Genomic DNA, 26,223 nt, shown 5'->3' on the forward strand with positions numbered 1-26,223 from the left:
CACTGCGAAGAGGTCCCTCTTAGCCTGTCTGAAGGCATTACCTGCTCAGGGCTTGCCGATGGGTCATGGCACCTAACACAGAATGGTAGGATGGACAGTCACCCTGAGATCTGGAACACCCGAGAGGCTTAGAAGTTTAGGAATCAGATGGAGCAGTCACCTCTGCCCCTACGGAGAAAGCAGCAGAGGTGGGGACAGGTCTGACCAGTGAGCAGTGGGGCCTCTCATTGAGCAGCTGGGGGACGTAGAGTTCTGTAAAAATGGGGAGCGCAATCTGGCCCTCCTGAGGAACTAAGTCTCAAGGGACTACCACACAGGGGGCCCTCATACCGGAAGCCCCTTCACCCAAGCATCCCCGAAGTTTTCAAGATGCTTCCAGAGTGAAGGAAGAATTTACTTGGCTTTGCCCAGCATCTGGGACTGACTGGAGTGGCAGGTGGTTGGGGATGGGGGGAAGTCACCTCATTCCCAACATTGATGTCAGCGCCTCCCGGGAAAATCGCCTTCTCACCTCTCCCGGGGCCTAAAATAGAGCTGAGGGGTGGGGGTGCTGTCACAAGCTAGAGGCAGCTCCCCAGTCCCCAGCAGAGGCCCTGAGGGAGCAGAGGACCCAGGAAGGGGTTCCCTGCATCACTCAGTGACCTGTGGTTCCAAAGTATTGGTATAAAAAAAAACCAAAAACTTCTGTGGTCTGGGAAATCAGGATGGGGCCTAGCTGTTGTCAGTCCCCAGAGCAGTGTCACTAACCAGAGACAGGGACTGGTGTCATGCCCCACATGCCCAGGGACATGTCAGTTAAGTATTGGGGTATTAGGACCTCTCCAAGAGGTCAAAACTCCCAGACCTTCTCACTGGGTCTATCATGCCCAAGAAGCCCAGGAAGTGGGTTGAAGGGTCAACTGGGACAACTAAGCTTGAGGTCACATGTATTTCTGACACTAGACACATCTGGGCTCTACAGAACTTCTGCCCCTTAAGATTGGGACATGGGAGAGAAATGGAGCATGTTGGCCTTATATAAGCCACCCAGGTAGTTTGTGTTTGGTTTAGGGAGAAGGACTGGGGTGCCCCACGAGGAACTCAGGAGCCCTGAAAGGGAGTCAGGAACCTTTTTGTCAATAGGAACAGGGTTTAGATTCCCGGTGCAGGAGGAGGGCTACAGTGACTACTTCTGCCTTGGATGATCTAGGGATCCTGGAGGAAGCACTGAGGTGTGTGTGTGTGTGTGTGTGTGTGTGTGTGTGTGTGTGTGTGTGTGTGATGGTGTTCAACAGGACCTCTGCCCTCCGCGACACTGTGCCCTACCTTCCCAAGCGCCCGACCTTCCACCAGCAGAGGCCTCAGGGCTGGAGGTACTCCATTCAAGTGTAGTTGTCCTGTAGGTGAGCTTGGGCCATCAGCCACGCCCCACACCCAATGTCCCAGATGGGACATCACTGAGTCAGACTTCAAGGACCCTCTTCATCCTGCCACCTCCACCTGCCAATCTAGGGGTTGCAGCTCCTTATGCAAAGGGGTGGCTGCGGAGGGGGTCGCAGGGTGGGTGCACCTGTCAAGGGAGTGCCCGGAAGAAGGGGTCTTCAGGCGGTGCCCCTTTTGTCCTACCGCAGTGGTGGCCCGGGTTCCGGGTAGGGGGTGGGGGGCGGGCCCAGAGCTCACGTGCTTTGCCGCTCGCCTCTTAACCCGGCCCCGCCGCCCCGCCGGGATGGCCGCGGCCAGAGCGCACTGAGCCCCGCGCCGCCACTCGCTCGCGACCCCCGCCCGGCCCGCGCGCCCGCCCAGCTCGCCGCCGGCGTCGCCCGCCCCCGCCCTCCTCCCTCCCTTTCTCGCTCCCTCCCTCCCTCCCCGCGCCGCTCGCAGCCGCAGCCCCCGGACCCGGAGGATTATGAGCGAACCATGAGGCGGCTGCGGCGCTGGGCGATCGCGGCTCTGCTGCTGTTACCGCTGCTCCCCCCGCCCGGTGAGTGACCCCGGCCGCCTGGTCCCTGCCCCCGCGCCCCTGGCCGGTACGCGCCCCGGGCGTTTGCAGCGGTTTCTGCTGCAGCCACATTTTCCTGCAGGGCTCCGGGTGACAGCCGGTCCCGAGCTCGGGGAGGGTAGGGGAGTGGGAGAGAAGGGAAGGTGCTTCCCACCCACCTGTCCGGATCCGGCCGGCCCTACCGCGGCCATCCCCTGCAGCTGGCCGGCGGACTCTGCAGGTCTCTGCGGGCTTGGGGTGGGGGGGCAGTCGTGACTGTTGGGCAGAAGGAAGCTCTCGGCCCCCTCCCCGTGGGGTTCTTCCCTCAGCAAGGCAGCCAGATCCTCCCACCCATATGCCCACTGGGCTCCAAGGGCCGCGATCGAGTGGGGGCTGGAGCGTGCCCCCCCATCCCAAGTCTCCTGCCCCAGGGAGGGCATCTGCCTGCAGCTATGGCCTTGTCTCCTCAGGTCTTGGGGCCCTGGGTCCCAGAGGAGCTCTGCACTGGAGGAGCTCAGCCCATGTGGGGAGCCCAGAGAGTCCAGAGGGCCCTGAGGTCACAGAGCCCAGCCGGCTGGTAAGACAGAGCTCCGGGGGAGAGGTCCGAAAGCCACAGTTGGACACCAGGGTCCGCCAGGATCCGCCCAGGGGGACGGTGAGTGGGTCTGGGGGTGAGGCCAGGGGGCTGGAGCAGGCCTCACAGCCCACAACAGTCTGCCAAGTAGGCAGGGTTTGGTGCCACCCGCTGAGGTCGCACCTTCCCGCAGCTTCCCTTTCTGTGTAATGGGCCATCAGGTGGGGCTGGTGCCCAACAGTAGGAACACCGGGACTCTCCAGCTCCGGGACTCTTCAACTCCGGGCCCCTCCCCTGCCCTGCACATCAGTAGACACTGGCATGCTCCGGTTTCAGTTTGCTTGGGGTCATCCTTCAACCAACCCCCCCCACACACACACACACTGCCCACCAGAAACGGTGGTTCTGCCTAAAACAGGTCTTGGGGGACAGGATAGCACCTGTCGGGGTTCATGCTCTGATGTCCCACCAAAGGCACCCCCAGTGGACTTTTCTTGGAACAGAGTGATGTTTACTCCTGCCTCAGTTTCCCCCCCCCCACCCACCCCCGTTTGCACACACAGGCTTATCCTTCTTGCCCTAGCGTAAGCTGGGGCCTTGCAGAATGACCTGAGGCCCAGGATTCATCCGCAAATTGCCGGCTCTACCTGTGCCTACTCTGTCCCTTCCACGCTGCTGGGCCCCTGCCCCCCCCCCCGAGGGAGGTTAGGAATGAAGGAGATTAAGTGCAATTAATAATTAATTAATATCATGTGAATAATAGCCATCCAGATGGAATCGTCATTAGGCATGCCTTAGCACTCCGGGAGCTTGAAGCCCAAAGTTAGCCGGGCCAACCGGGGCGGCAGAGGGCTGGACAGCGAGAAAGCCTGGCCGACACAGGAGGTGTAGAGAGGCTCAAAGGAAGGGCAAAGCCAAGTTTGGGGCAGCTGGGGGTGGTGGGAGGTAAACTGGGCTGCCTAGAGGAAGGAGGGGAAGGGAGGAGACTGGCGTCTGGCCCTGCCTAATGTACTTGGTTAAAAGCCCTTAAGGGGGAGGGGGGAAGAGGTAGTTGGGTGGTGCAGGGATGGGGAATAGTTGAGAATGGAGTGGAGCAGGAAGGAGCATGCATAATGGATGGACCATCACTCAGGGCTGTGTGGAGGAGGGGAGGGGAGGGGGCTAATGGTCCTGAGTTGGCAGCTGCTGCAGGGGTAGGAGTGGGGGTAGAGACCAACTTCAGAGCCCACTCCAGCACCCAGGGAGACAGCTGAATGAGCCTTGGGGGATGTCCCAGGCCCAGGGGTGGAGTATCCTGGTTGCACTATGGTCCCTAGTGTAGCTTTCTATGAACTGCGTACTCCACAGGGCACTTGACCCCACCTGACACTGAGTCTCTGGCTGGAGCTTTCCAGGGTGTATGTACATACTATGGGGTCAAGGTATAGTTGAGAAGCACAAGGGATTGGGGGTGGGGGGAGGCTCCAGCTCCATTGGCTGTGACTTCCGCTAGCTCTTCCTCAGGACAGCGGGCCTGGGCTGTGGGCAGAGAAGCTGTAGGGCTGAGCTGGGCTCTTTGGATGTTGTTCTTTTGTGTGAATGTGTTGGCGTGTGTGTGGAGCTGGGTAGAAGCAAGTAACCAAATCCAGCACCTAAGAAGTGGCCAAGGCGTAGGGAGGTGGAGAGTTCTGTAGATCTGGGGTAGTTCTTTCTCTGGTTGTGTCTCTGGGCCTGAGACCCCCCTAGGGACCTCATGCATCTTCCCCAGGAGAACCACTTGGTACTCTGGTGTCCCCATCCCTCAGGTACCAAAGGCAGGAGACCCTGTTCAGGTGGTAAAGGCTGCGAAGGCCACGGGGCTGCTTTGGTCCAGGCACTCTGTGTACCTTTTACATCCATTTCTTTCCACAAGGCCATTGGCAGATCCTTCTGTCTGTCCCTCTGCAGATCAGTCAGCTCAGAGCCAGCGTGCCTAAGCCACTTGCCCGTAGTTAATAGACCTTCAGCAGTGACAAGAATAGTGTTCCCCCAAGCTCAGGGCACTTTCCACTGGACTGGACTGCCTCTAGAGATTTTGAAATTTAGGCCCAAGGGACAATAGTTCCAACTCTCCCCAAGTCAAAGACAGAAGAACAGAGGAGACCAGTGCATGTCCAAGAAATCCCCCGACTGAACGGGGCCCTGACACCTCCCCACCCCACCCCCCACCCCCAACACACAACACACCACACACACACACACACACACACACACACCTGACACTGCTTCCCAGGGTCAGAAGTTAAGGATGGATGGAGCTGATGCAGGAGGAGCCAGGACGCAAGAGGAAGTGTTCTGCCTCTGCCCAGACCCTGTCCCAGAGGTCAGTGCACTGCAGGCTGGGCCTCAGTGACCAGCATCTCTGGTGATGCAGCGGGACAGAGGCCTGTGCTAGCCACAGGGGACTTGCCCTGACTGAAGACTGGCCATGTCTGCTTTCTGAGCCTCATCTGAACTTGATTCTTAAACTAAGGGGGATGATAACTTGAGTCACAGTCCTCTCTAGGTGGCAGCAGTGGGAAAGGGTTTCATGTGCTTGAGTCCCTTTGGGGAAGGCAGGGCTGGGACCGGAACTAGACCCCAGATGTCACCAACACCCCTTGCTGGGGCGGACCTCCTCAGCTGTTGAGTGACTGGTGTTCATCGGAACTCCAGAGCCAAAGCTTCTGTCTCTCAGAGGTGGCTCCTTCTACCAAGGCTCTCGTTTCTCTTATTTGGAAGGAGGTCAGGCCTGTGGCCTGGAGAAGTGAGAGGACCCAGAAAGCCAAGGTCTCACATAGCCTGCAGCTGGGGGAGGGAGACGAGACGCCATGGTGCACAGTTGTGTTGGCATCCATGGCAGAAGTGCATCCAGGCAAAGAGTAAGGCAGCTGACTGAGTCTGTGGGCCCGTGAAGCTGCTGTGTGGATCTTGCCCGGCCCTTAGAAACCCAGCCGCTTTGGGGAACCAAAGGGAAATGAGGCTGTGGGCAGCGAAGTCGGGACCCAGGGTCCGAGGTCTGCGGACAGCTCACCTGACCCAGGCTGTCCCTGAGAGAACCCATTCAAGAGCTACCAGAGCCACAGCTGCTGTGCAGTGTTTTTGCACGGGGGTGGGGGTGGGGGATGAGTAAATTCCTAACCCACAGGAGAGGGACACAAAGAACAGCAGGTCAGAGACCCAGCCCCCACTCCCACCCCCAACCCCACCCCAAGACAAGGCTGTGTTTCTGATTGGCTGCTGTGGCTGAGCAGCAACACAGCTTTGGGTGGGTTTTGGGGAGGAGGGGCTCTCTGGAGGGAGCAGGTGACTGGAAGCCAAGGACAGGGCATTTGGGGGTTACCTGTCCAGCTCCAGGTGGGAATTTAAGGGGAGCATCGTGACATCTGTAGCCCTCCCACAAGACACCGGCCTGTGGGCCTGGCCTTACCCAGCACCCTCCTGGCTGCCTCGAGGAGCCCAGCTGTCCAGAGTCTGTCCCCAGAGGGACTGATGACCCTGTAAGGAGGTGACTCTGTCCTCAAAAATTTAGGCCAAATCCAATCATCGGAAGTCGTGCACCTGTTCTCCTTGTCTGTGGCCCTGTTGATGAATGGAACCTGTCCACCTTGGTGGTGACTGCTGGGCAGAGGGGGTGGCTTCTGGATGGGAGAGCTCCCAGGCAAGGACCCCACCTCTTTGGCTTCTTCCCATTCACTATCACCCTGCCCCAAGAGTGTCTGCAAGCACAGAGAGTGCGGGATGACCCTCACAGGTCACTCCCCCCAGATCTGCAACACCAAGCCCCCCTTTCATGTCCCCATCCACAGGAGTTAAACTAAAGAGGTATTTTTACCTTCAAAGCCCGGTTCAGCTTCAGCCTGTGGAGGTCCCTCACATTGTGATTACTGACCCTGACTGTAATCACACCACCCTCATAACACCCATTTTAATGGTAGAAAAACTGAGGGCAGGGTGAACAGCTCCTCATTCTATACTGCCCGTCTACCCCGAAGACTGTTGAGCACTTGGAGGGGGAGAAAGGTGGCAATAGCCCTTGCTCCAAACCATTAAAGGTCATTAAAAGGTGAATTAGTGATTGAGTGTGTGTGGGTGTATATATGCATGTCTATATATGGCATGTGTCTATGTGTGTGAGCATTTTTTTTAATATTTATTTATTATTATACATAAGTTCACTTTAGCTGTCTTCAGACACACCAGAAGAGGGCATCATATCTCATTATGGGCAGTTGTGAGCTACCATGTGGTTGCTGGGATTTGAACTCAGGACCTCCGGAAGAGCAGTCAGTGCCCTTACCCGCTGAGCCATCTCACCAGCCCCGTGTGAGCATGTTTGTATGTGGATGTATATGTTTGTGAATGTATGTGTGCATATATCTATATGAGGTCTGTGATTATGTGTGTATACATGTTTGTATGCATATGTATGCTTGTGAGTATATATGTGCATATATGTGGTCTGTGATTATGTGTGTGAGCATGTTTGTATCTGTGTGTGTGTGTGTGTGTGTGTGTGTGTGTGTGTGTGTAAACTGGACACTTAGAGCTTGAGAGCCATGAGTAGACTGAGGCTTCTGGGAACTGGCAGGCGTAGGCCCCGCAGAGGAGGGCTTGACGGGGTGCGGTTCAGAGTCCTTGTGGGGCAGTGCCTGGAGGTTGTGGGGAGCAGGACTCTGCAGCTCCAGTTTTCTGGGGCAACCTGGAACTCTGGCCATCACTAGCAGCCCTTCGTACCAACCACTGAGAGTCTAGGTCTGAGGCCTCCATCTTTCTCTGTGCCCTATGATCTGGTTGGGGCTTGGAGAGACAGAGAGAGAGAGAGAGAGAGAGAGAGAGAGAGAGAGAGAGAGAGAGAGAGAGAGAGAGAGAGAGAGAGAGAGAGAGAGAGAGAGAGAGAGAGAGAGCAGGAGCCTGGGAGGTCCTGCCACAGGAGTGTCAGGTGGAGGGGCAGTCACCTGCCAGACACCACAGCTGACGTGCAGAAGCATCCTCCAGTCCAGGAGAGATACTTTGGCCTGGCACCTCCCCAGCATGACCCTGGGCCTGTCACCACCTGGTGTCGCTCCCTGAGGACCTGCCAGCCTGGAGCAGGTTGAGATCAAATGAACAGGGCATCTAAGAACCAAGGTGGCCAAGATGTAAGAGGCAAGCGCAGGCCATCATGGGGTTGCGTCAAGCGATCCTGAGGAGTGCTGAGCTGGGGCACAGGCTGAGGTGTGCCATCGCTGTGACCTCGGGTCTGGAGGGCCCTGGGGACTGAAGGTAATGGGAGGAGACAGGGCTGGAGCTGGTGCAGGGACAGTGAGCCAGGCCTGGCAAGGAGAGCTGTTGACTTTGGTAAAACACTAGGCCCCGTGCCTGGGGGAGCTGGCGGCCCCGTGCCTGGGATAGGGCTGGGCTTGCTTGATCTGGAGCTCCTCTCTGAGCATGGACAGTTGGGTCAGACTAACATGCCTTAGTGCCTGAAGTCTCAACTATCTCCCACCACCTGCACAGAGTCTCACAAGCCTTCCCCTCCCCATCCTGTCCCCCCCCCCATGCTCCACCCCTCAGGCCTCGCTGGTCTTCTCTGGGCTGAGAGCCCTGTGTCCCATGGAGAAGGGTGGTGTGGTCCACAGCTGAGCCTCCCTGGCTGCAGGGAACTGGAGAAAGAGAACCCTAGCACATCTCTCACTGCTGTCGGTCCCTGCTTTCCCATTCCTTAGAAGGAAAATCCGGGGCTCACGGAGAGGAGGCTTCTCTGTCATCCCTGAGGTGGCGCGACTTAGAACTGGATCAAAGAAAGGAGCTTAGAAAGCTTCTCCGAGCAGCCAGGATAGGGACAAGCAGGGGCAGTCCTGAGGTGGGAAGGGCAGAGGTGCAGAGCCAGAGCCAGGCCAGGCATGGGGGTGGGGGGTGGGGGACAGCAGACTTGGCCAGGTTGAGTTCGAGGGAGGGGGGTTGTAGCAGGGACTCGACGCCCTTGATGTTCTATTCTGAGCCTGATCGATGCTCTGGGGGCTTAGGGTGGGGCTCGGAACCTCAGACAGCCTGGGATGGGGTGAGCCTATGTCCTTGGGGCTCACAGGTCTGCCTTCGCAGGCCCTGGCCTTTGGTTCCACATTGTCTGCATCCCCGCCCCAAGGCTCTCATGGCCCTGGGCAGACTTCCATTCTTGTCAACTTTCCAGGAGAAAGGGCCTGGAAGTATATTCCCTGGGGTGGTAGATCAGCCTCTAGTTCTCTCTCTCTCTCTCTCTCTCTCTCTCTCTCTCTCTCTCTCTCTCTCTCTCTCTCTCTTTTCTGTTTGGGGTACCAGGTCTCAGCCGCCAGGACAGTATGGAACTATGGAGCCGAGGCTAGCCTCGAACTCCTGATCTTCCTGCCTCATCCTCCTGGGATTGCAGATTGTATCCCCACACAAGGCATTAACCTCTAACCTGTGCGGCCCTGGCCCTGCTAGTTCGTCCCTGTGCTTTGCCTGGGTCTGTTAGGAAGGGCGGGAACAGCCGGCCCACAAATAGGGCAGTGCTCATAAAGAGTTCAGACCACTGCAGGGACCCTAAGCGGTGCACAGAATTAGTTATGGTAAGGTGAGAGAAGATCAACCAGGCACGGGCTCTGAGACCCGTTGGCCTGAGTGCCAAGGGCTCTCTCTTCCTTCGAGGAAGGTCTCTTCCTGCAAGGTGCCCTCTTACACCAGAGAGTAGTCAGCCAGCCAGTCCTAACCGGATGGCAGAGTGGCAAGGTCTTGCTCCAGAGGCATCTGGAGGTCTGGCCCCTGAATTCAACCCCAGACATTTCTTTCCTGGGCTTGCAAATGATTTGGAAGACCAAAGACTTGATTGCCGGCCTTTGGATGGGGGTTGGGCTCCAGGTGTGTACTTAAAGTGGTTGTAGCTCAGGCTATCCCCCTTCCCCTTGGCCCAAGTTCTGGGTGTGTGTGTGTGTGTGTGTGTGTGTGTGTGTGTGTGTGTGAAACTTTCCCTCCAGCCTTTGATGCCTCCCTTCCCCCGCCCCCACCTGCCAGGCAGTGGGGCATCCAGGCAGAGAGGGCAGCCATGTTGCTCAGGCCTAGTCCATTGCCATAGCAACTTGGAGCCTCCCAGCCCCGCTGCATATGCCCCTTTGAAAAATTTATCAGGAAAACTTCCGTGTTTAAAAATTAACCGTTGGATTGAAATATTAAAGATGAGCTGCTTTGGGTAGGCAGAGGGCAATGGATTGGGGGGTGGGGGTGGGAACTCTACCCTTCTGTCACCTGCCCTTGCCCAGAATCAGAACCCCAATGGTCAGTCCCCATGTGTCTGGAAGCCCAAGTCCTCCTGGGTAGATTGGGGTTGGGGTAGCCAGGAGCCTGCTCCTCTTCCCGTGTCCTCCGTGGGCTGAGACCTTCTACTTTTCCATGGTATGTCCGGGGGGCTTCTTTTTGTTCCACTGAAGCTGGGTGGCCCTGTCAACAACTCTGAGAGCCTGACACGAGGCCATTGGCAAGGCTAAGCTAACCCTTCTCTGTCTCTCAAGGAGACTAACCCAGAAAGCAGCCAGGGAACAGAGGGCGCCCAGGACCTGGGTGGGGTGAGTGGGCTGTGGCCAAGGTCGAACAGCTGTCCCCGGGAAAGGAGTCGCAAAAGACAAGGGCCCAAGAAAGGGGGTCTCCTCAGCTTCTGGGGCTTGGCTGCCTCTCCCCAGGGTGCCTCTGGGGTTCCCCACGCTCACTTCAGGCTGCTCTTCCCCTTGCCAGCCTGTGCACCTGGCCCAGGTGAGTTTCGTCATCCCGGCCTTCGACTCAAACTTCACTCTGGACCTGGAGTTGAACCAGTGAGTGTGGCCTAGAGCCAGAGGGTGGGCAGTGAGCGGGCACTGGGGCGTGGCACTGGGCAGTGGGCGGGCACTGGGCAGTGGGGCGTGGCTGGCTGGGGGGTCCTGGAGGATGTGGATCCTTAGCTGGGATGGGACCTAAGCAGGATTTGGCTTCACTGAGTGACACCCTCCAACTCCCTTCTTCCTACTACTTTGCGATTTCAGTCACCTCCTGTCCTCCCAGTATGTGGAGCGCCACTTCAGCCGGGAGGGGACAAGGCAACACAACACTGTGAGTGCCTTCGGAAGGGATCAGGTGGGATAGAGGTGCTGTTCAGTGGTCACAGAGGAAAGGTGGGGCTGGAGGTGTGACACAATGGTAGAGAGCCTGGCGTGCATGAGCCTTTGATCTCCGGAACACCAGCAGAGAGGAACACTGAGGATGGACAGAGAGATGGATGGTGGAGGGGTGTCAAGGCCACACTCAGCATGGCCAGGTGTCTGGAAAGCCCCGACCCCTCCCCGCCTTGGAAGGACCTGCAGTTAGGAAGGACCGACTGGGTGATGTAGGGCCCTGAGCCCCCGCCCCCCAACCCCAGCTTCAGATTGAGGTCTGAACCCCACCCCTTGCATTCAGGGTCTCTATTATGTCCCCTTAGCTTTAGAAAGGATAGCAACCTCTCCCTTGTTTGGGGAGAGCTGAGGACCATACTTAGAGTTTCGGGTACATCCTAGGTGAGAGCTCCGCCTCTGAGCACCACCTCCAGACCAAAATGTCTCCTCTTGTTCTGGGAGTCCCAGATGCCTGGCACACTAGGGTCCCAGTCCTAGAGGCCCTGGAGCCTGAACAAAGATGAATGAGTGTCTATAAATAGCTTGCTCCCCCCACCCCCAAGCCTGCTCTGTAACTGGAGCACAAGTAATTCTGCAGGAAGCAGAGCTGGGAGAGGCGGGTGCTGCTTGTGTCCTCTGACCTGTGAGCAGGTCCGGAGAACCCACGCACAGTTGCACAGCTGCAGACCACACGTGCCTGTAAGCTTGTGCATCTACAGCAGGTTCTGTAGGTGACGTGCTCAGGACAGGGCCTGGGGTATAGCAGGTCCTATGTAAGGGCCAGCTGTTGGTCTCAAGGGAGTCTGGGATCTGTTGCCAGCCCCGACAAATAGCCAGGAGCTGCTGCTGTGGCCTAGTGTCCTCGTTTTACGTTTTACGGGGCAGATGAAGTTGGCCCAGAAAGTGTTAAGAGCTTGCTCCCGGGTGACAGAACCAGCTTAGAGCCCCTGGTGTTCCTGAGACTACAGTCTCCCCCACAACCTCCCCCCACACCTGGTACTGTCCCGCTGCCTCCATGCTGGGCCAGGGTGTCCTATTCACACTTTTTCCACTCCACAGGGGGCTGGAGACCACTGCTACTACCACGGGAAACTCCGGGGCAACCCACAGTCCTTTGCTGCACTCTCTACCTGCCAGGGGCTGCAGTGAGTGGTGGGGTGCACTCGGCAGCGGGGGGGGGGGGCAGTGAGTGGGGGAGCACTCGGCAGCGGTGGGGGGGGGGCCTGTGCCTGGCCCAGCATGGTGGCGAACCATGCCTCTCTCTACAGTGGGGTCTTCTCTGATGGCAACCTGACTTATACCGTAGAGCCTAAGGAGATGGCTGGGCCCTGGGGACCCCCACAGGTAAACAAGGCCAGCAGAGCCTTCCTGCCCTCCTTCTGATGGCCATGCTGTGACTGCCCCCCCAGCTGTGGCGCCTCCTCCTCCCCTCCAGGAACCACAGCCCCACTGCCCTGGATGACCCCAGCTCTGGTTCCTACCTTCTGTGCCCCCATCTCCAATGTCCCCTCTGTCCCCCAAGTGACCTCTCACTGGGCTCCAGTGTCCTTTGCCCCTGTCTCTCAGGGCGCCCCCAGGTCTTGACCCTGGAATCTGAGCATCTGGGAGATCAGATCCGACATGGGAGCTCTGGCCAGTTCTGGGTCAACCCCGGGGTGCGGTGGGGGAAGGGCGGGAGCTGCCCCCAATCTGGACTCAGAGCAGATCTGGTTGGCTCCCCAAGAACTAAATTCCCTCATTGCAGGGACCCCTTCCCCACCTCATTTACCGGACCCCTCTCCTCCCAGCCCCCCTTGGATGCAGGGAGCCAGGTAAGAGAGGGGAAGGGGTGGGGCTGAGCAGCCGGGCCCCTCTTACCTGCTGTTCCCCACAGGCTGCCTGTTTGCTGTCCCTGTCCAGTCTGCTCTCCCCACCTGGCCCAAGCTAAGAAGGAAAAGGCAGGTACGGGGCCCGCACAGCCTCGGGCTGCAAGACCTTAGAGAATGGTCCAAGGCAGGTCATCCTCTCCTATGGCTGGGCAAAGGAGAGCTCATGGCGATGAGGTCAGGGGCCAGGGAACTATCTCCAGAAAGAGCCCCCTCAACTCCTCCCTAGTACTGGTGTCTACACAGGTCCCCATTTTGGGGTCCCCTGCTCTCATTTCTAGGCTGGGCGGGATGGCATTTCCTGTCAGTTGGGGGCTGGCACCATCCCTGACTGGAGACCAGAATGCCCCTTTCCCACAAGTCTGCCCATGGTTTGCCCATGAGTCCAGACATGGAGGGGACTGATTCCAAGTGCCTACCCGCCCTCCAGGTCCGCAGGGGCCACCCCACAGTGCACAGCGAGACCAAGTATGTAGAGCTGATTGTAATCAACGACCACCAGCTGGTAAGTTCCTGGACTAAGGGGGGACCCTAGGAGGAGGGGCCGGGGGGAGCCTTGTCTTCCTACCCCCTCAATCCCCCTCTCTGCAGTTTGAGCAGATGCGGCAGTCGGTGGTCCTCACCAGCAACTTCGCAAAATCTGTTGTGAACCTGGCAGATGTGGTAAGCACCGCCCCAACTCCCCTCTCCCCTTCTCCCCCACATGCAGGCATCCAGGGGTCATTGTCAGTCACTGACCCCCCCTCCTCCCCCCACTTCTTGGAAATATAGATTGCAGCCTCCCTCCAGCCCCTCCCCCATCTTCTCTCTGGGCCCAGATATACAAGGAACAGCTCAACACAAGAATTGTTCTGGTTGCCATGGAAACGTGGGCAGATGGGGACAAGATCCAGGTGCAGGATGACCTATTGGAGACCCTGGCCCGGCTTATGGTCTACCGGAGGGAGGGTCTGCCTGAACCCAGTGATGCCACCCACCTCTTCTCGTGAGTCCCCCGCACTGTACCCTGCCAGCTTCTGCTGGCTGCTAGGTCTTACCAGCCTGTGCCAGGTGATCTTTTCGGGGACCCTGCAGGTGGAGCTCACCTGCCACCTGCCACCAGCCACCTGCATCAGCTGGGTATCCTCTGCACCTGGGGCTGTGCAGGGGATGTGCTCTTCGCCTTTCTTTGCCAGACTGCCCATCACCCCTTCTTTGGTGATGAAGTGCCATAGCGACAGACAAACCCAATTAAACGCCCCCAAAACCTCCGTTTGGCTTGCGAGTGAATGAACCCAAATTAGGGGAAGGGCTGTCCTGAGGCCACCAGGCTGATAGGAAGGCCTGGAACCCACTGCTCCTTCGACATCATCCTTACCACCCTCTCTCCCTTCCAGGGGTAGAACTTTCCAGAGCACCAGCAGTGGGGCGGCCTACGTGGGAGGCGTCTGTTCACTGTCCAGGGGTGGAGGTGTGAACGAGGTGAGCACCCAGGGGCCCAGCCAAGACAGAGGCTTGCTAAGACCCAGTGGCTGCTGGGAGCATGTAGACATCCTGTGCTCTGTCTTGCCCATCCCTAGTATGGCAACATGGGTGCCATGGCGGTGACGCTGGCCCAGACGCTAGGGCAGAACTTGGGCATGATGTGGAATAAGCACCGGAGCTCAGCAGGTACCCACAACCTACACAGCACCTCAAGGAGGGGCTAGTGGGGGTGCCTCTGCACCCTATCTCATGTGTTCTTAAATTTCTTCTTAGGGGACTGCAAGTGTCCAGACATTTGGCTGGGCTGCATCATGGAGGACACTGGGTGAGTTTTGGAGACAGACTTTGGGAAGGGTTTGGGGTACGAAGAGGCCTTCGGGGAGCACTAGCAGTCTAGAGGGGTTGCTTCAAGAGGCCCAGCTCACGGGATCACTCAGGATAACCAAAAATATAGGTTATCTGTAAATAGCTCAGGGACGCTAGGATACCAAAAACTGCCAGACTGCAGCGCGCTCTCTGGCCACTGAGAGGCGCTCGAGCCTCGTGCGAGGCGCCGTCCCTCCCAGGCGTTCCGACACTGAGCTCTTTGTCCCGAGGTTCAGGAGAGCGAATGCAGGCGATGTCCTCCACCCATTCCTAGACGGGAGTATGGGATTGATTGTCGTGCAACCACCGGGCAGTCCTTCGGTCTCCTTGTAGTAGTAACCAAGTCTCTGGAGGGAGGTCTGCCCCCAGCAACACAGTTCCCCTCTCGCCCGTCTAGGTTCTATTTGCCCCGCAAATTCTCGCGCTGCAGCATCGACGAATACAACCAGTTTCTGCAGGAGGGAGGCGGGAGCTGCCTGTTCAACAAGCCCCTCAAGGTACCAGCGCGGAGAACCGGGAAGCGGGGGATGGGCAGGGTCCCAGCCAGGCTCCCGACATCCCCTCTCCCTCCAGCTCCTGGACCCTCCCGAGTGCGGGAACGGCTTCGTGGAGGCAGGGGAGGAGTGCGACTGCGGGTCGGTGCAGGTGAGCGGTCGGGCTGGGCTCCCGTCTGGGACCGGGATGCACGCGTGGGCTCCGGGAAGGGAGAGTACAGAGCGGGAAGGGGTTAGCCCGCCTCTCCACTTCTCCCCCGCGATCCTCAGGAGTGCAGCCGAGCAGGGGGCAACTGCTGCAAAAAATGCACCCTGACGCACGACGCCATGTGCAGCGATGGGCTCTGTTGTCGCCGCTGCAAGGTGAGGACCTAGCAAGCGGGAGGGCGGGGGCGGGGAAAGAAGCAAAGAAACGATTGGATGCCCTCGATAAGAGGCGGGAATGGGGAGGAGCTGAGTCTGTGTGGGCGGGCCTTGTCCCGAAGAGAGCGCCAATGGGGAATGAGTTAGGAGCTGGGGGGCCGGAGGTAGGGTAGGGTGGAGAGACTCACCCTTACTGCTGAGGGTGGAGAGGGACGGGAAATGAGAATCAGGCCTTGGGACCCACGTTCCAGCACGTTAACCCTGGAAGGGCAGTGGGGAGATATTTATCCTTCCCAAACACATGCATGCTTTTCCTAGTATGAGCCACGAGGTGTCTCCTGCCGAGAAGCGGTGAATGAGTGTGACATCGCAGAGACCTGCACCGGCGACTCAAGCCAGGTCTGCCAAACCAACTGTCCTGTGGGAGCTCAACGCAAGACAGCCCCTTCCCTTACAAGTTTGGCGCTTAAGAGTTGACTACTCTCTGTGTCCTCTCTGTTTAGCAGCCGGCCACACCGCCCGCAGCTAACCAGCCTCAGCTTTTTCTTCTCTGAGAAAGGGGTCCTTCGAGCCACCTTCCTCTGTTCCGTCAATCATTAGATAAGCATTTGTAGTGAGACCCACCGCCTGCCCAGTGTCTAGTGTACTCTAGGGATCCGGTGGATCGTAACATCGGTTAACTAGGGCTTCCGGGGTAATGGGTGCAAGAAGCTGGGGAAGCTTGGAAAAGCCTAGGAGACTTACCAGCCAAACCACAGAGCCAAACAGGCCTCCGTCTTTCGTGTGGAAGAGTCATGTAACATGAGGCCCCTTTGGGTAGCTTTTGGTACCTTGCATTCTCCTCCCCCCAATCCCGTACCTCAGCTCAGCTCTGGGCTACTCTGCTCAGTCTCTCTCTCTCTCTCTCTCTCTCTCTCTCTCTCTCTCTCTCTCTCTCTCTCTCCAGTGTCCCCCTAACCTTCACAAGCTGGATGGTTACTACTGTGATCATGAGCAGGTATGAGGGATGGGGTCGGGGTCCTCCTGTCCGAATTCAGTGCAGTCTTGTCTCCCTCGGTGTCTTCACACTTCCTCTCCTGTGGCTCATAGGGTCGTTGCTATGGAGGCCGCTGTAAAACTCGGGACCGGCAGTGCCAAGCCCTATGGGGCCATGGTGAGTCCAGAGATTCGGGGAAAACCCAAAGCTCAGAGTTAGGCTGAGGCAGCTTCTGGCTGAACATACCCTGCAACCAACATGGCTTCTGAGGACCTTGGGCATCAAGCCCAAGGATTAGGCCCAAGTTTTAGAGGTGCAGGTCTGAGGTCCTAGATGGGGTCCAGGGATCTGTGGGGTGATGTTTCCTCTCTCTTTTTCTTTCCCTCTCTCTCTAGTGGCTGCGGATCGTTTCTGCTATGAGAAGCTGAACGTGGAGGGGACAGAGCGTGGGAACTGTGGGCGCAAGGGATCTGGTTGGGTCCAGTGCAATAAGCAGTAAGTAGCATTACCGCCCCAGGGTCAGGGGCTCTCCGGAGGTAAAGGCAGCTCTAGGAAGAGCCCGTGAGGCCAGAGGGGAAGTAGCAGGCTCAATACTTGGGTCTACAGCGAAATTTGGCTTCATCGACCCCGTGTGTCCCGACAGGGATGTGCTCTGTGGCTTCCTTCTGTGTGTCAACATCTCTGGAGCGCCGCGGCTAGGGGACCTGGGGGGAGACATCAGCAGTGTCACCTTCTACCACCAGGGCAAGGAGTTGGACTGCAGGTGTTGTCTGGGACCGTGGCTGGGGAAGCTGAAGGGGACAGCAGTGACGGGGACTGGAGGACAGGGGTTGAGGCTGGGTATGCCATCTCTCCAGAGGAGGCCATGTGCAGCTAGCTGATGGCTCGGACCTGAGCTATGTGGAGGACGGCACGGCCTGTGGGCCCAACATGCTGTGCCTGGATCACCGCTGCCTGCCAGCCTCTGCCTTCAACTTCAGTACCTGCCCTGGAAGCGGAGAGCGGCGGATCTGCTCCCATCACGGGGGGGGAGCCTGCTGGAGGAGGCTCACGCAGAGACTTGGCCTTGCTCACCCGTGCTGGCCTCGCCTACCTGTAGGTTTGCAGCAACGAGGGGAAGTGTATCTGTCAGCCAGACTGGACAGGCAAAGACTGCAGTATTCACAACCCACTGCCCACGTCCCCTCCCACTGGGGAGACCGAGAGATACAAAGGTGAGGCTGAAGTTGTCCCGCACTGTCTGTGTTACCCGTTTTCCATGCTTGTCCCTGCCAACCAAGCCCTGCCCTCCTCCCCAGGTCCCAGCGGTACCAACATCATCATTGGCTCCATCGCCGGGGCTGTCCTGGTCGCAGCCATCGTCCTGGGCGGCACGGGCTGGGGATTTAAGTAAGAGACACATGCCCCCTAGATCCCCAACAGGTGCTTGGGGGTTCAGCACCCCAGACTGTTGGAGCCTAATGGCCTCCCTGACAGGTTAGCTCACCCTGAACTCGCACATCACTCGGTCAAGCCAGCCCGCGGGTCTTGTTTGAACAGTTTAAGAAACTACCTGCTCATGTCTAAACACCAGACTTTATGGGAGCAACCTTGACTCCCAGCCTCCTGAAGATTGCTCAGCGCATCCCAGCACAGCCTAGGGCTTGTCTGAGATGTCTCCCTGTCCCTGTCCCTATCCACATTCAGCCCAGGAACTCTAGGACGTTGCAGTTAGGGTCTGGTCTAGCCCCCACATTGGGCACTTGAAGAGCCCTGAGGCCCAAGGTCACAAGGTGACTTAGTGGCCGAGCTAGAATTTGAACCCTCTACCAAGCAGGGGTAGATCTCCACGGTCCATTTATGGGGCAGGTCTTCCTGGGATGGAAGGCCATTCTTTTGGAGAACAGGAGGTTCACACAATTTCTTTTCCTATCTCTCTTGCCTGTCCTCTCCTTGGCTCCTGAAGAAACATCCGCCGTGGAAGGTATGACCCGACCCAGCAGGGGGCAGTGTGATGCCGGCCACGTCATCCCTCCCGCTGTCCTTGTCTCCATTTCATCTGTCCCTTTGCATTCTGTGACCGGGAGCTGGGACCGATCCTGATTCCCGAAGGCCGGCAGGGAGCCTGGGAAGCGAGTCCTCTGTCTGCTCAGGCCCTTCCTCCTGCCCACCCGCCTGTTGGGCCCTGGTCCACCTTCATCTGTCCTTTCTGCCTCCGGGTCCCATGGCCGGGTGGGCGCTGGAACTGTGCCCTGCAACCCCTTCCGCTAGGAGGGGGCCTCCCCCTGCGTCCTGCCCATCTGTTTTGTCTACCATGCCACCGCTGTCTAACCTCTGCCAGAACCCCCACCTGGCCGGCTTGTGATTTGATGCCTCCAGGACCTCTGGGGAGGCGCAGGGCAACTAGAGGGCTCACCCCCCAGAGCCCAGCTTCAAGTCCTCTCCTGATGCCCTCTCTCCATTCCAGGTCCGGAGGGGCCTAAGAGCTACCCTGCTCCCTCCGAGTCAGGCACCCACCATCTCGGCCCTGAACCACGAGGCTGCCTCCACCCTGCCACAGAGGGAGGCACCGTGCAAATGTCTTCCGGTCCGAACCCTTCGACTCCTGGCTGCACAGGGGTTGGGGGTTGGGACTATGACCTCGCCTTTCAGACCACCTGGGTAGAGGGGCCTGGAGGAGGACGATTCCTGCCCAGTTCCCCATCCCACCTCATGCGGCTTTGGCCTTGCACACGTCTCCCCCTGTGAATGTAGCCTCCATCATCACAGACTGCCACAGCTCAAGTTGGGGCCTGGACTGGTGCCTGGTGGGGACAGCTGGGTGGCCCCTCTTCAAAACCAGGCAGCTGGAACCAGGGGGGCGGCTCCCCTGGACCTCACGGGAAGGGGCTGATCTACATTCATATTCTCTCTCTCTCTCTCTCTCTCTCTCTCTCTCTCTCTCAATCTCTCTCTCTCAATCTCTCTCTCTCTCTTAATTTAATCTTAACTGATGAATGTAACCTTTGGGTTGCTGGGGCCAGGGGGCAGTTGTAGGGATGTTTTGACACTTACAGGAGGGCCTCCAGGGCCCAAGGCCTTGAGACCTCCCACATCCCTCCCTGGGAGGCCCAACCAAATCCTGTCAGGGAACCCAGCAGGGGCAGGGCAGCCCTGCTTGCCCCACCTCCGCCCAGCTTGTAGAAGTCAGAGTGCTGATTCAAACCAAAGCTGCCTGTCCCGTGCCCACTGCCTAGCTCATGGGACTCTGTCCCAGACTGTCTTCGATTCCAAACTGACCATCCTGTCCCTGCCAGGGTGCATGCATTTGGGGGTATAGAAAAATATAGTCCCTAAAATAAAACGCCACCTTTCCCCTTTCAAGAAGGGTGATTCTGGGGCTGTCTCAGGGTTCAGGTGCCCCCTGATGTGGCCGGGCTGTTCCGGAGCAGAGCAGGCTATCGGAGCAGGGAGGACTCTCCGTAGGGAGAACCAGGGGTGGCCCTGTGCCCCAGGGTTAGTGCCTGCGATGTGTATGAGGAGATGGGAAAAGGGCAGGCCTCATGGATGGTTATAGGCGACTAGGAAAATCTTCACATCTTCAACCCATATCCACCCCACCCCCACCCCCGTCACAAGTTGTATTCGTCACCTGTAGTCTAGGGCTGAGTAGTAAGTTTACAGATGTTCCTGTCTGCCCTCCTCTGGTCCTTGCTGCCGCCCAGCCTGAGAGCTGGACCGAGGCTGGCAGAGCTGCTCAGCCAGCCCTCCCACAGTCCAGCAGGGCCGGCCTTCACAACCCTATGTGAGACAGACATGCTCTGGCTCCATGCCCTAAGAGCCAGCAGGCGGGACAAGATGGAGCAGGCTCCCTTATGGACGAAAGCCACAATGAAAGGAAATCCCTTCTTGGGGACACCCCACTCAGGCTAAGTAGCAGTTCTGGACACCCAGGGCCGGAGGGTTGCCCGTTTGTGTTCCTCCTATTTCTGAGGACTCTTCAAGGAAGGCTAATGGAGAAAATGGCTTCATTTATCTAAACCAACCCAATGGCCGCCACCTTGAGGCCTATGGCCCATTGGCAGCTGTGGAGGTGGCCACAGTGGGGTCCTTAGCACTGAGCCCCAGCTGCCACTGTCCTAGTGACAACAGGACAGATGCAGGCCACCAGCCCCACTAGCTGAGGTCAGGAGAAAGGCTGCATTTCGAATTGTTGCTGAGATACCTTGAGACCTCCATCAGGTGGCACCTGCGCACACAGGTGGCACCTGTGCACACAGGTGCCAGTGCACCTGGGTGCAGACATGTGAATCCACGCCTCTGCACCACTGTGAAGGCCTCTGCATCAAGGGCATGACCATGTGTGTCCTTGGTGAAGAACACAAGACTTCCTGTGGCCAGTCCACCTGGGGTGTCCAACCCCCTGCATCCCCCTGCCCCACCCTAGCAGTGCCTGGCCTGACAGCACCTAGGAAAGACAGAGGAGGGGGGCTGCATTCACCTGGCCTGGACCTGGGTCCCTCCGCATCCTGTAAATATGTCATCTGGGCTGGGGTGGGGAGGCAGGGCCCGGGGCCCATATTAAAAATTAAAGATCACATTCTGGGCTTCCACAGAGCTCACACCAACCCATGTCTCTCCTTTTTCTTTGTAAGTGATCGCTCTGACTCAGTCTTCTCTGTCCAGACTCTGGAGTTGAGACAACTTGGCTGCACCTAGGACAGTTGGGGAAGCAGGAGGAAGGGGTGTGGTTTCCCTCAGTAAGTGAGGAAACGGGCAGTGGGCGGAGGCGAGGTCCTCCCTTCCTCACAGTCGCCACAACGACACTGCCTGGTTTCCAACCAGCAAAGTTAGAGATGGTGGGAGCAGGCAGGAGGGGCCAGAGCACACAGACACTAGGACTTAATGCCGTCCTTATCAGCTGAAGCCAAAAAAGCCTTGGGACTCGACTGACACTTACCTCTGTCCCCTTGAGCCTTGGCAGGGTGACAGTGGACTGAGACAGAACCATCACTGGCCAAAAGGCCAAGTATGAACCTGGAACCTCCCGCTGTATTCCTACTTGGATGGCAGTTAGTTTGGGGAAATGGTTGTGGAGAGCCACGGGAGGTTCCAATCTGCTCAGAGGAGACTGGAGGGAAGAAGTGGGGGTGGGGGAAAAAAGAGAGGGAAAGACAAGAGAAACCGCACCAGGCGTGGGGATGCGGGTACTGGCAACTGGTCCAGGATTGTAGTTACCTGGGTTCATAAGCAGAAATAGGGTGCAGGGTCACATCCAACCTACACTCCCGATCTGCCCGTCCTCTGCTCTCTGGCCATCTCAGACCCCCGGGATAAGGAATATCTATCTCAGTGATGCGTCCCTGGAGGCCCACGGCGACTTCTTCCCATTCAGTGCACAGGAGAAAGGCACAGGCCATCCCCAGACCCGACAGTCAGCCCCGACAGCCGAGGCTCGCCCGCTTCCTTGCTCTGGGCTGGAGCATCCTATTTTTAACTTTCTCCATGGCTCCTGTCTCTCAGATCATTCGTCTCCCTGCTTAACCCCTTCTTGGTTCCCAGCTTTTGTTCAATGTCCCAAAAGGTGGTGAGCATGGCAGCTTGACAGGCGGATAGCCAGGGCAGGCAGAGGGCACGGGCACTCCATTCTGGAAGACAAGCAGGGTCACTACGTGCTTTACATAGTAAGTTCCAGGTCAGTCAGGGCTACGTAGTGAAACCCTGTCTCAAAGAACCAGAAGGAAAAAAAAAAAAAAAAGCCGGGCGTGGTGGTGCACGCCTTTAATCCCAGCACTCAGGAGGCAGAGGCAGGTGGATTTCTGAGTTCGAGGCCAGCCTGGTCTACAAAGTGAGTTCCATGACAGCCAGGGCCATACAGAGAAACCCTGTCTTGAAAAACAAAACAACAACAACAACAACAACAAAAACAGATTAAAAAGTCCTGTTTGGATCACCTCCCATATTGTGTCTCCATCTCCCTCCTTCAACTACTCAGTACTCCTCAGGTGGGTTTCTGGGTGAGGCAGTCAGCTGTGCCTCTATTTACATCTCTGACTAACAGTGCTCCCACTGTCCCCTCACCTGTTGCAGATGGCCAGGAAGGGTCCAGGCTGGGGTCAGGTAGCCCCTCTATTCTATACCTCACAGACACTGAATCCACTGTTGAGCTGAAGGAGCTATACATCCATTATAGCTTGTCCCAGTGTCTATATCAAGCCTGTGCCTGTCCTGTCCAGATGGATACGGTTTGAGCCACACAGACATGCTACATACATATTTTAAAACTTCTTAACAGCCTATTTTAAAAGCAGGAAAAGATTGACTATTTCATTCAATGCAGTCTACCCAAATTATCCTCATTTCAATACAGAATCATCTCAACATAAAACAATCCAGGCCATGTAGGCAGGTGCTCTCCCAATGCCACATTCAGGAGCCAAGATGTCACATTCCTTTTTCTTTTTAAACCCAGAAAGCCTTTGTCCTAGTTAGGGCTTCTAGTGTTGTGTTTGGGGAGGAAAGGGTTTATTTGGCTTACACTTCCATATCACTATTCATCACTGAAGGAAGTCAGGACAGGAACTCTCAAGCAGGGCAGAAACCTGGAGGCAGGAGCTGATGCAGAGCAGTGGAGAAGCGCGGTTTACTGGCTGGCTACTCATAACTAGCTCAGCCTACTGTCTCATAGAACCCAGGATCACCAGCCCAGGGACGGCCCTACCTACAGAGGACCCACAATGGCCTGAGCCCTCCTCCATCAATCACGAATTAAGAAAATGCCCTACAGGCTTGCCTACAGCTCAGTCTTGTTTGTTTTTTTGTTTTTCAAGACAGGGTTTCTCTGTGTAGCCCTGGCTGTCCTGGAACTCANCCTGCCTCTGCCTCCCAAGTGCTGGGATTAAAGATGTGCACCACCACACCCAGCTCTACAGCTCAGACTTATGGAGACATTCTCCACCACCCCTTCTCTGGCTTTTTAAGGTATGGTTTCTCTGTGTAGTCCAGATGTGTAGTCCTGGCTGCCCTGGAACTTGCTTTGTAGACCAGACTAACCTAGAACTTAGATATCTACCTGCCTCTGCCTCCTGAGTACTGGGATTAAAGGCATCAATTTCTTAATCCTCTCAGATGCCTTTAGTTGGTGTCAAGTTGACCGCAGCCTTTAAAAATCAGAGATAATCTTCTAATTTGAAGCAGGTCTAAATTTGGACTAACCACCTACCCAGTGGTCTTTGTGTGGCTGTAACTGACCACCATGAAGGAGCAATATAGAAACCCAGAAATCTTGGAATCACAACATGACAGACCTGGGTCAGCCAGAGGTCAAAGGGACCTCTGTGTACCACCGTTGATAGAAGGCAAGAGAAGAACTAATAAGGCTAGAGACTAAGGTGGGAAGAGAGCAAATTCAAGGACAGACTGGGGACACATCGTGAAACCATCTCACCAGGAACTCACAGGCAGGGTAGGGTAAAACCTAGATCTACCCTGTTCCTGGAGTGCAGTGAGCTTGGCTGGCCCTTCTGGTCAGCCGAAGACAGTGGCCTAGCTGGGGCCCGGTGCAGAGGGGACTCCTGATACCCTCCAGCCAAAGCCAGAAGTTCTAACAAGCCTGGGTGCCTTAGGCATTCCAGTGTTCAGAGTAAATTATGAGGGAAAGAAACGCTTGACAGTGCTGGGGTCTGAGCTACGGCTGTCTTGTCCCTCCCCAAAGGCCATCTCCAGTGGCACACCCTGAATCAGGCCCTTGTGGTCCTGGCCATCAGGAGGTGTGTTTGTCTGTTGACCTCACACCCACTGTCAGTGAGGTGATGGGCTGGGAAGCCACTGATGATGCGTGCAGAGCCCAGTGGATGTGGCAGTCCGCGTCAGTGCTCAGGGTGAGCTGCCTGCTGCCCAGTTCCCCGAAATGCTGGCAAAACACTTTCAAGAGGGAGCTTTCGCTTCAAGGGGCCTCTAACAGACCTTGGCTGTCCTCTACCCCTGCATAAAATCATGTACATGTTCCATCTGGCTGCAGACAAAGTGGCACCCCTTGGGGAGGGGACCCAGACAGTCCTTACAGCCTGGGTCTGTGTTATCTCGGGACGCCTCTGGCTTTCAGGTCCCAGCCCTTTGGACATCACTGGACAGCATGTGAACTGGGCAGCAGGGCGTCGCTCTGCCCCTCTCACCATGTCCAATCCCTCCAGCAGGGCCCTGTCTGCTGGGCAGCCTCCAGACTTCCAGGCAAGTGTCTGAGCGGCTGCCAATCTTGATTCCCACCCCCCGCCGACCCCCCGAAAGAATTGCCTGCATGTTTGCAGCTCCAGTGCCCACTTGGGTTTAAAATAAACTCACTATCTCCCTTGCCTTCAGCTGACCCCGGCAGCTCTCCCACCCAGCCCCATCTGGGTGGACCCTGGAATTAAGATGTACCCGGCAGTTCAGGGACTGACTGCTCTACCAGTGTCCGCTGAGCACACATTGTAGGTGGAGTCAACCCTGGGCGGGGCGGGGGTGGGGGACCAAAGCAAGGCAGGCAGGTGTTGGGAAGTTGCTTCTTAGGAGAGTTACTGTATCCTTGGTCAGGGGTCAGGATGGACTAATGTCACCACAGAAGCAGCTCCCTGTTTCCTTCTCTGTTGGGCATACCATGGCTTTCCTTGCTCTGTGCCTTTGATATTTTCAGTATTCTATGTCACTTCTTCTCACTCAGGAAACATCCCTCCTTCTCTCCTTGGTGAGAAAAGTTCCTCACTTGCCTTTTCTTATCTTATTATTGTGATGCTGACGATTCACTGAGCAAGTGCTCCGCCCTGGACCATTCTTCATACCCCCCCCCCACCAGTCAAAAGGGCTACCCTCCCTCTTCGAGCTCCAGTCCCTTTTCCCATCTTAGGACTCCCCAAATCTCTTCTAATTCTTGCCATGAACCTTTTTGTCCTTTATAAAAAAAAACCTACCACGCTGGGCAAAATGGCACCTCCTTTGTAGTTCCATCACTTGGGAGGTGAGGCAGGATGTTCAGGAGTTCAAGTGAACTTAAATATAGTGAAATTGGTGGTCAGTCTGACTCATAAATAAATAAATAAATAACTACCCAGCTGGGTGGTGGTGGCAGGCGGTGGCTGCATATGCCTTTTGTCACAGCACTCCAGAGGCAGAAGCAGGCAGATCTCTGAGTTTGAGGCCAGCCTGATCTACAGAGTGAGTTCCAGGACAGCCAGAGCCACACAGAGAAACCTTTGTCTTGAAAAAACAAAAAAGTGAAAGTAAATAAATAAAAAGGCCCAAACCCCTCCAGCAAATTCACCCCAGACGAGTGCCCTGAAAGTCCAGCCCCGCACGGAACCCAGGTTCCCGAAATTCCAAACCCACCCCCGTTCCACCACCACCTGGCTTGTGGCACCAGCCAGCTCAACTTTTCCAGCCAGGCCACCCCAACCCCTCTTGCACCTGGGGCTCTGACATATGCCTCTTCCCCCCCTCCTCCAGCCCCTCCTGGCTTATCTTTCCTCGGAGGTTGTAAGCTTGGGAATTCCAGCTCTTTGAAGGTTCTCATCCCTGCACTTTCCTTCCATCTATAGCCTGGCCTTCATTTTGCCTGACTCCTATCTATCGGGCTGACTTCTACCGTTACCTGACTGGTTGCAGGGGTCTGGGCTCCATATTCCTGTAGCACTTTCTCCTTATTAGCTGCCAGCAACAGCCCCACCCCCACCCCGCAGATCTTGGTTCCCAGTCACCCATCAGTTAAAGCAGACTGGGCAGTCATGGGGGGCAGGGCTAGAGTTAAAGGGAGATGTACAATGGGACGTGGACTCAGAGTGGCTCACAGATACTGTAAGTAGGCTTGAATCTGGAACTTCAGTGATTTCTGGGGTGTAATAGCAAGTCGGGAGCACTGTGGGGACATTTTGTATTCCCAGTTGCAATGACTGCTGTAAAGAAAGCTGAGAGTCATTGGGCAGTGGTGGCACACACCTTTAATCCTAGCACTTGGGAGGCAGAGGCAGGTGGATTTCTGAGTTCGAGGCCAGCCTGGTCTACAGAGTGAGTTCCAGGACAGCCAGGGTTACACAAAGAAACCCTGTCTCGAAAAACCAAAAA

The 26,223-nt window shown here is 56.7% G+C and overlaps 1 protein-coding gene across 8 annotated transcripts; it reads left to right on the top strand.

Annotated features, from left to right (window-relative positions):
- Positions 1–1,851: 1,851 nt before the first annotated feature.
- Positions 1,852–20,719, top strand: Adam11 (ADAM metallopeptidase domain 11). Of its 8 annotated transcripts, none has more exons than XM_029546381.1 (26): positions 1,852–1,960; positions 2,428–2,612; positions 10,254–10,330; positions 10,538–10,604; positions 11,705–11,790; positions 11,914–11,989; positions 12,390–12,456; positions 12,519–12,586; positions 12,941–13,015; positions 13,102–13,173; positions 13,329–13,495; positions 13,887–13,971; positions 14,070–14,160; positions 14,248–14,299; positions 14,738–14,837; positions 14,914–14,985; positions 15,105–15,197; positions 15,516–15,596; positions 16,144–16,194; positions 16,287–16,350; positions 16,569–16,668; positions 16,817–16,936; positions 17,031–17,199; positions 17,273–17,387; positions 18,119–18,136; positions 18,620–20,719. In XM_029546381.1, exons 1-26 carry the CDS (start codon positions 1,897–1,899, stop codon positions 18,898–18,900), a joined length of 2,496 nt encoding a protein of 831 aa, XP_029402241.1. In that variant the 5' UTR covers positions 1,852–1,896; the 3' UTR covers positions 18,901–20,719. The 8 variants fall into 8 exon arrangements, with proteins under 8 accessions (XP_029402241.1, XP_029402247.1, XP_029402243.1 ...); XM_029546387.1 differs by lacking the exon at positions 18,620–20,719 and adding an exon at positions 17,472–17,562 and having other exon boundaries at positions 18,119–18,247; XM_029546383.1 differs by lacking the exon at positions 1,852–1,960 and adding an exon at positions 17,472–17,562 and having other exon boundaries at positions 2,294–2,612; positions 18,620–18,715.
- The last annotated feature ends 5,504 nt before the right edge of the window (positions 20,720–26,223 follow it).

This window comes from Mus pahari, chromosome 14 (genome assembly GCF_900095145.1).
Source record: "Mus pahari chromosome 14, PAHARI_EIJ_v1.1, whole genome shotgun sequence".
In the NCBI taxonomy this organism is placed as follows: Eukaryota; Metazoa; Chordata; class Mammalia; order Rodentia; family Muridae; genus Mus; species Mus pahari.

What these genes read in the sequence shown, in the direction of transcription:
- Adam11 (XM_029546380.1), top strand. Translation starts at nt 2,313, where the DNA reads ATGCCCACTGGGCTCCAAGGGCCGCGATCGAGTGGGGGCTGGAGCGTG. An exon ending in GGACAAGGCAACACAACACT is followed by an intron (nt 10,605 to 11,704) that starts GTGAGTGCCTTC and finishes TCCACTCCACAG; the next exon opens with GGGGCTGGAGACCACTGCTA. An exon ending in CCAAGCCCTATGGGGCCATG is followed by an intron (nt 16,351 to 16,568) that starts GTGAGTCCAGAG and finishes CTCTCTCTCTAG; the next exon opens with TGGCTGCGGATCGTTTCTGC.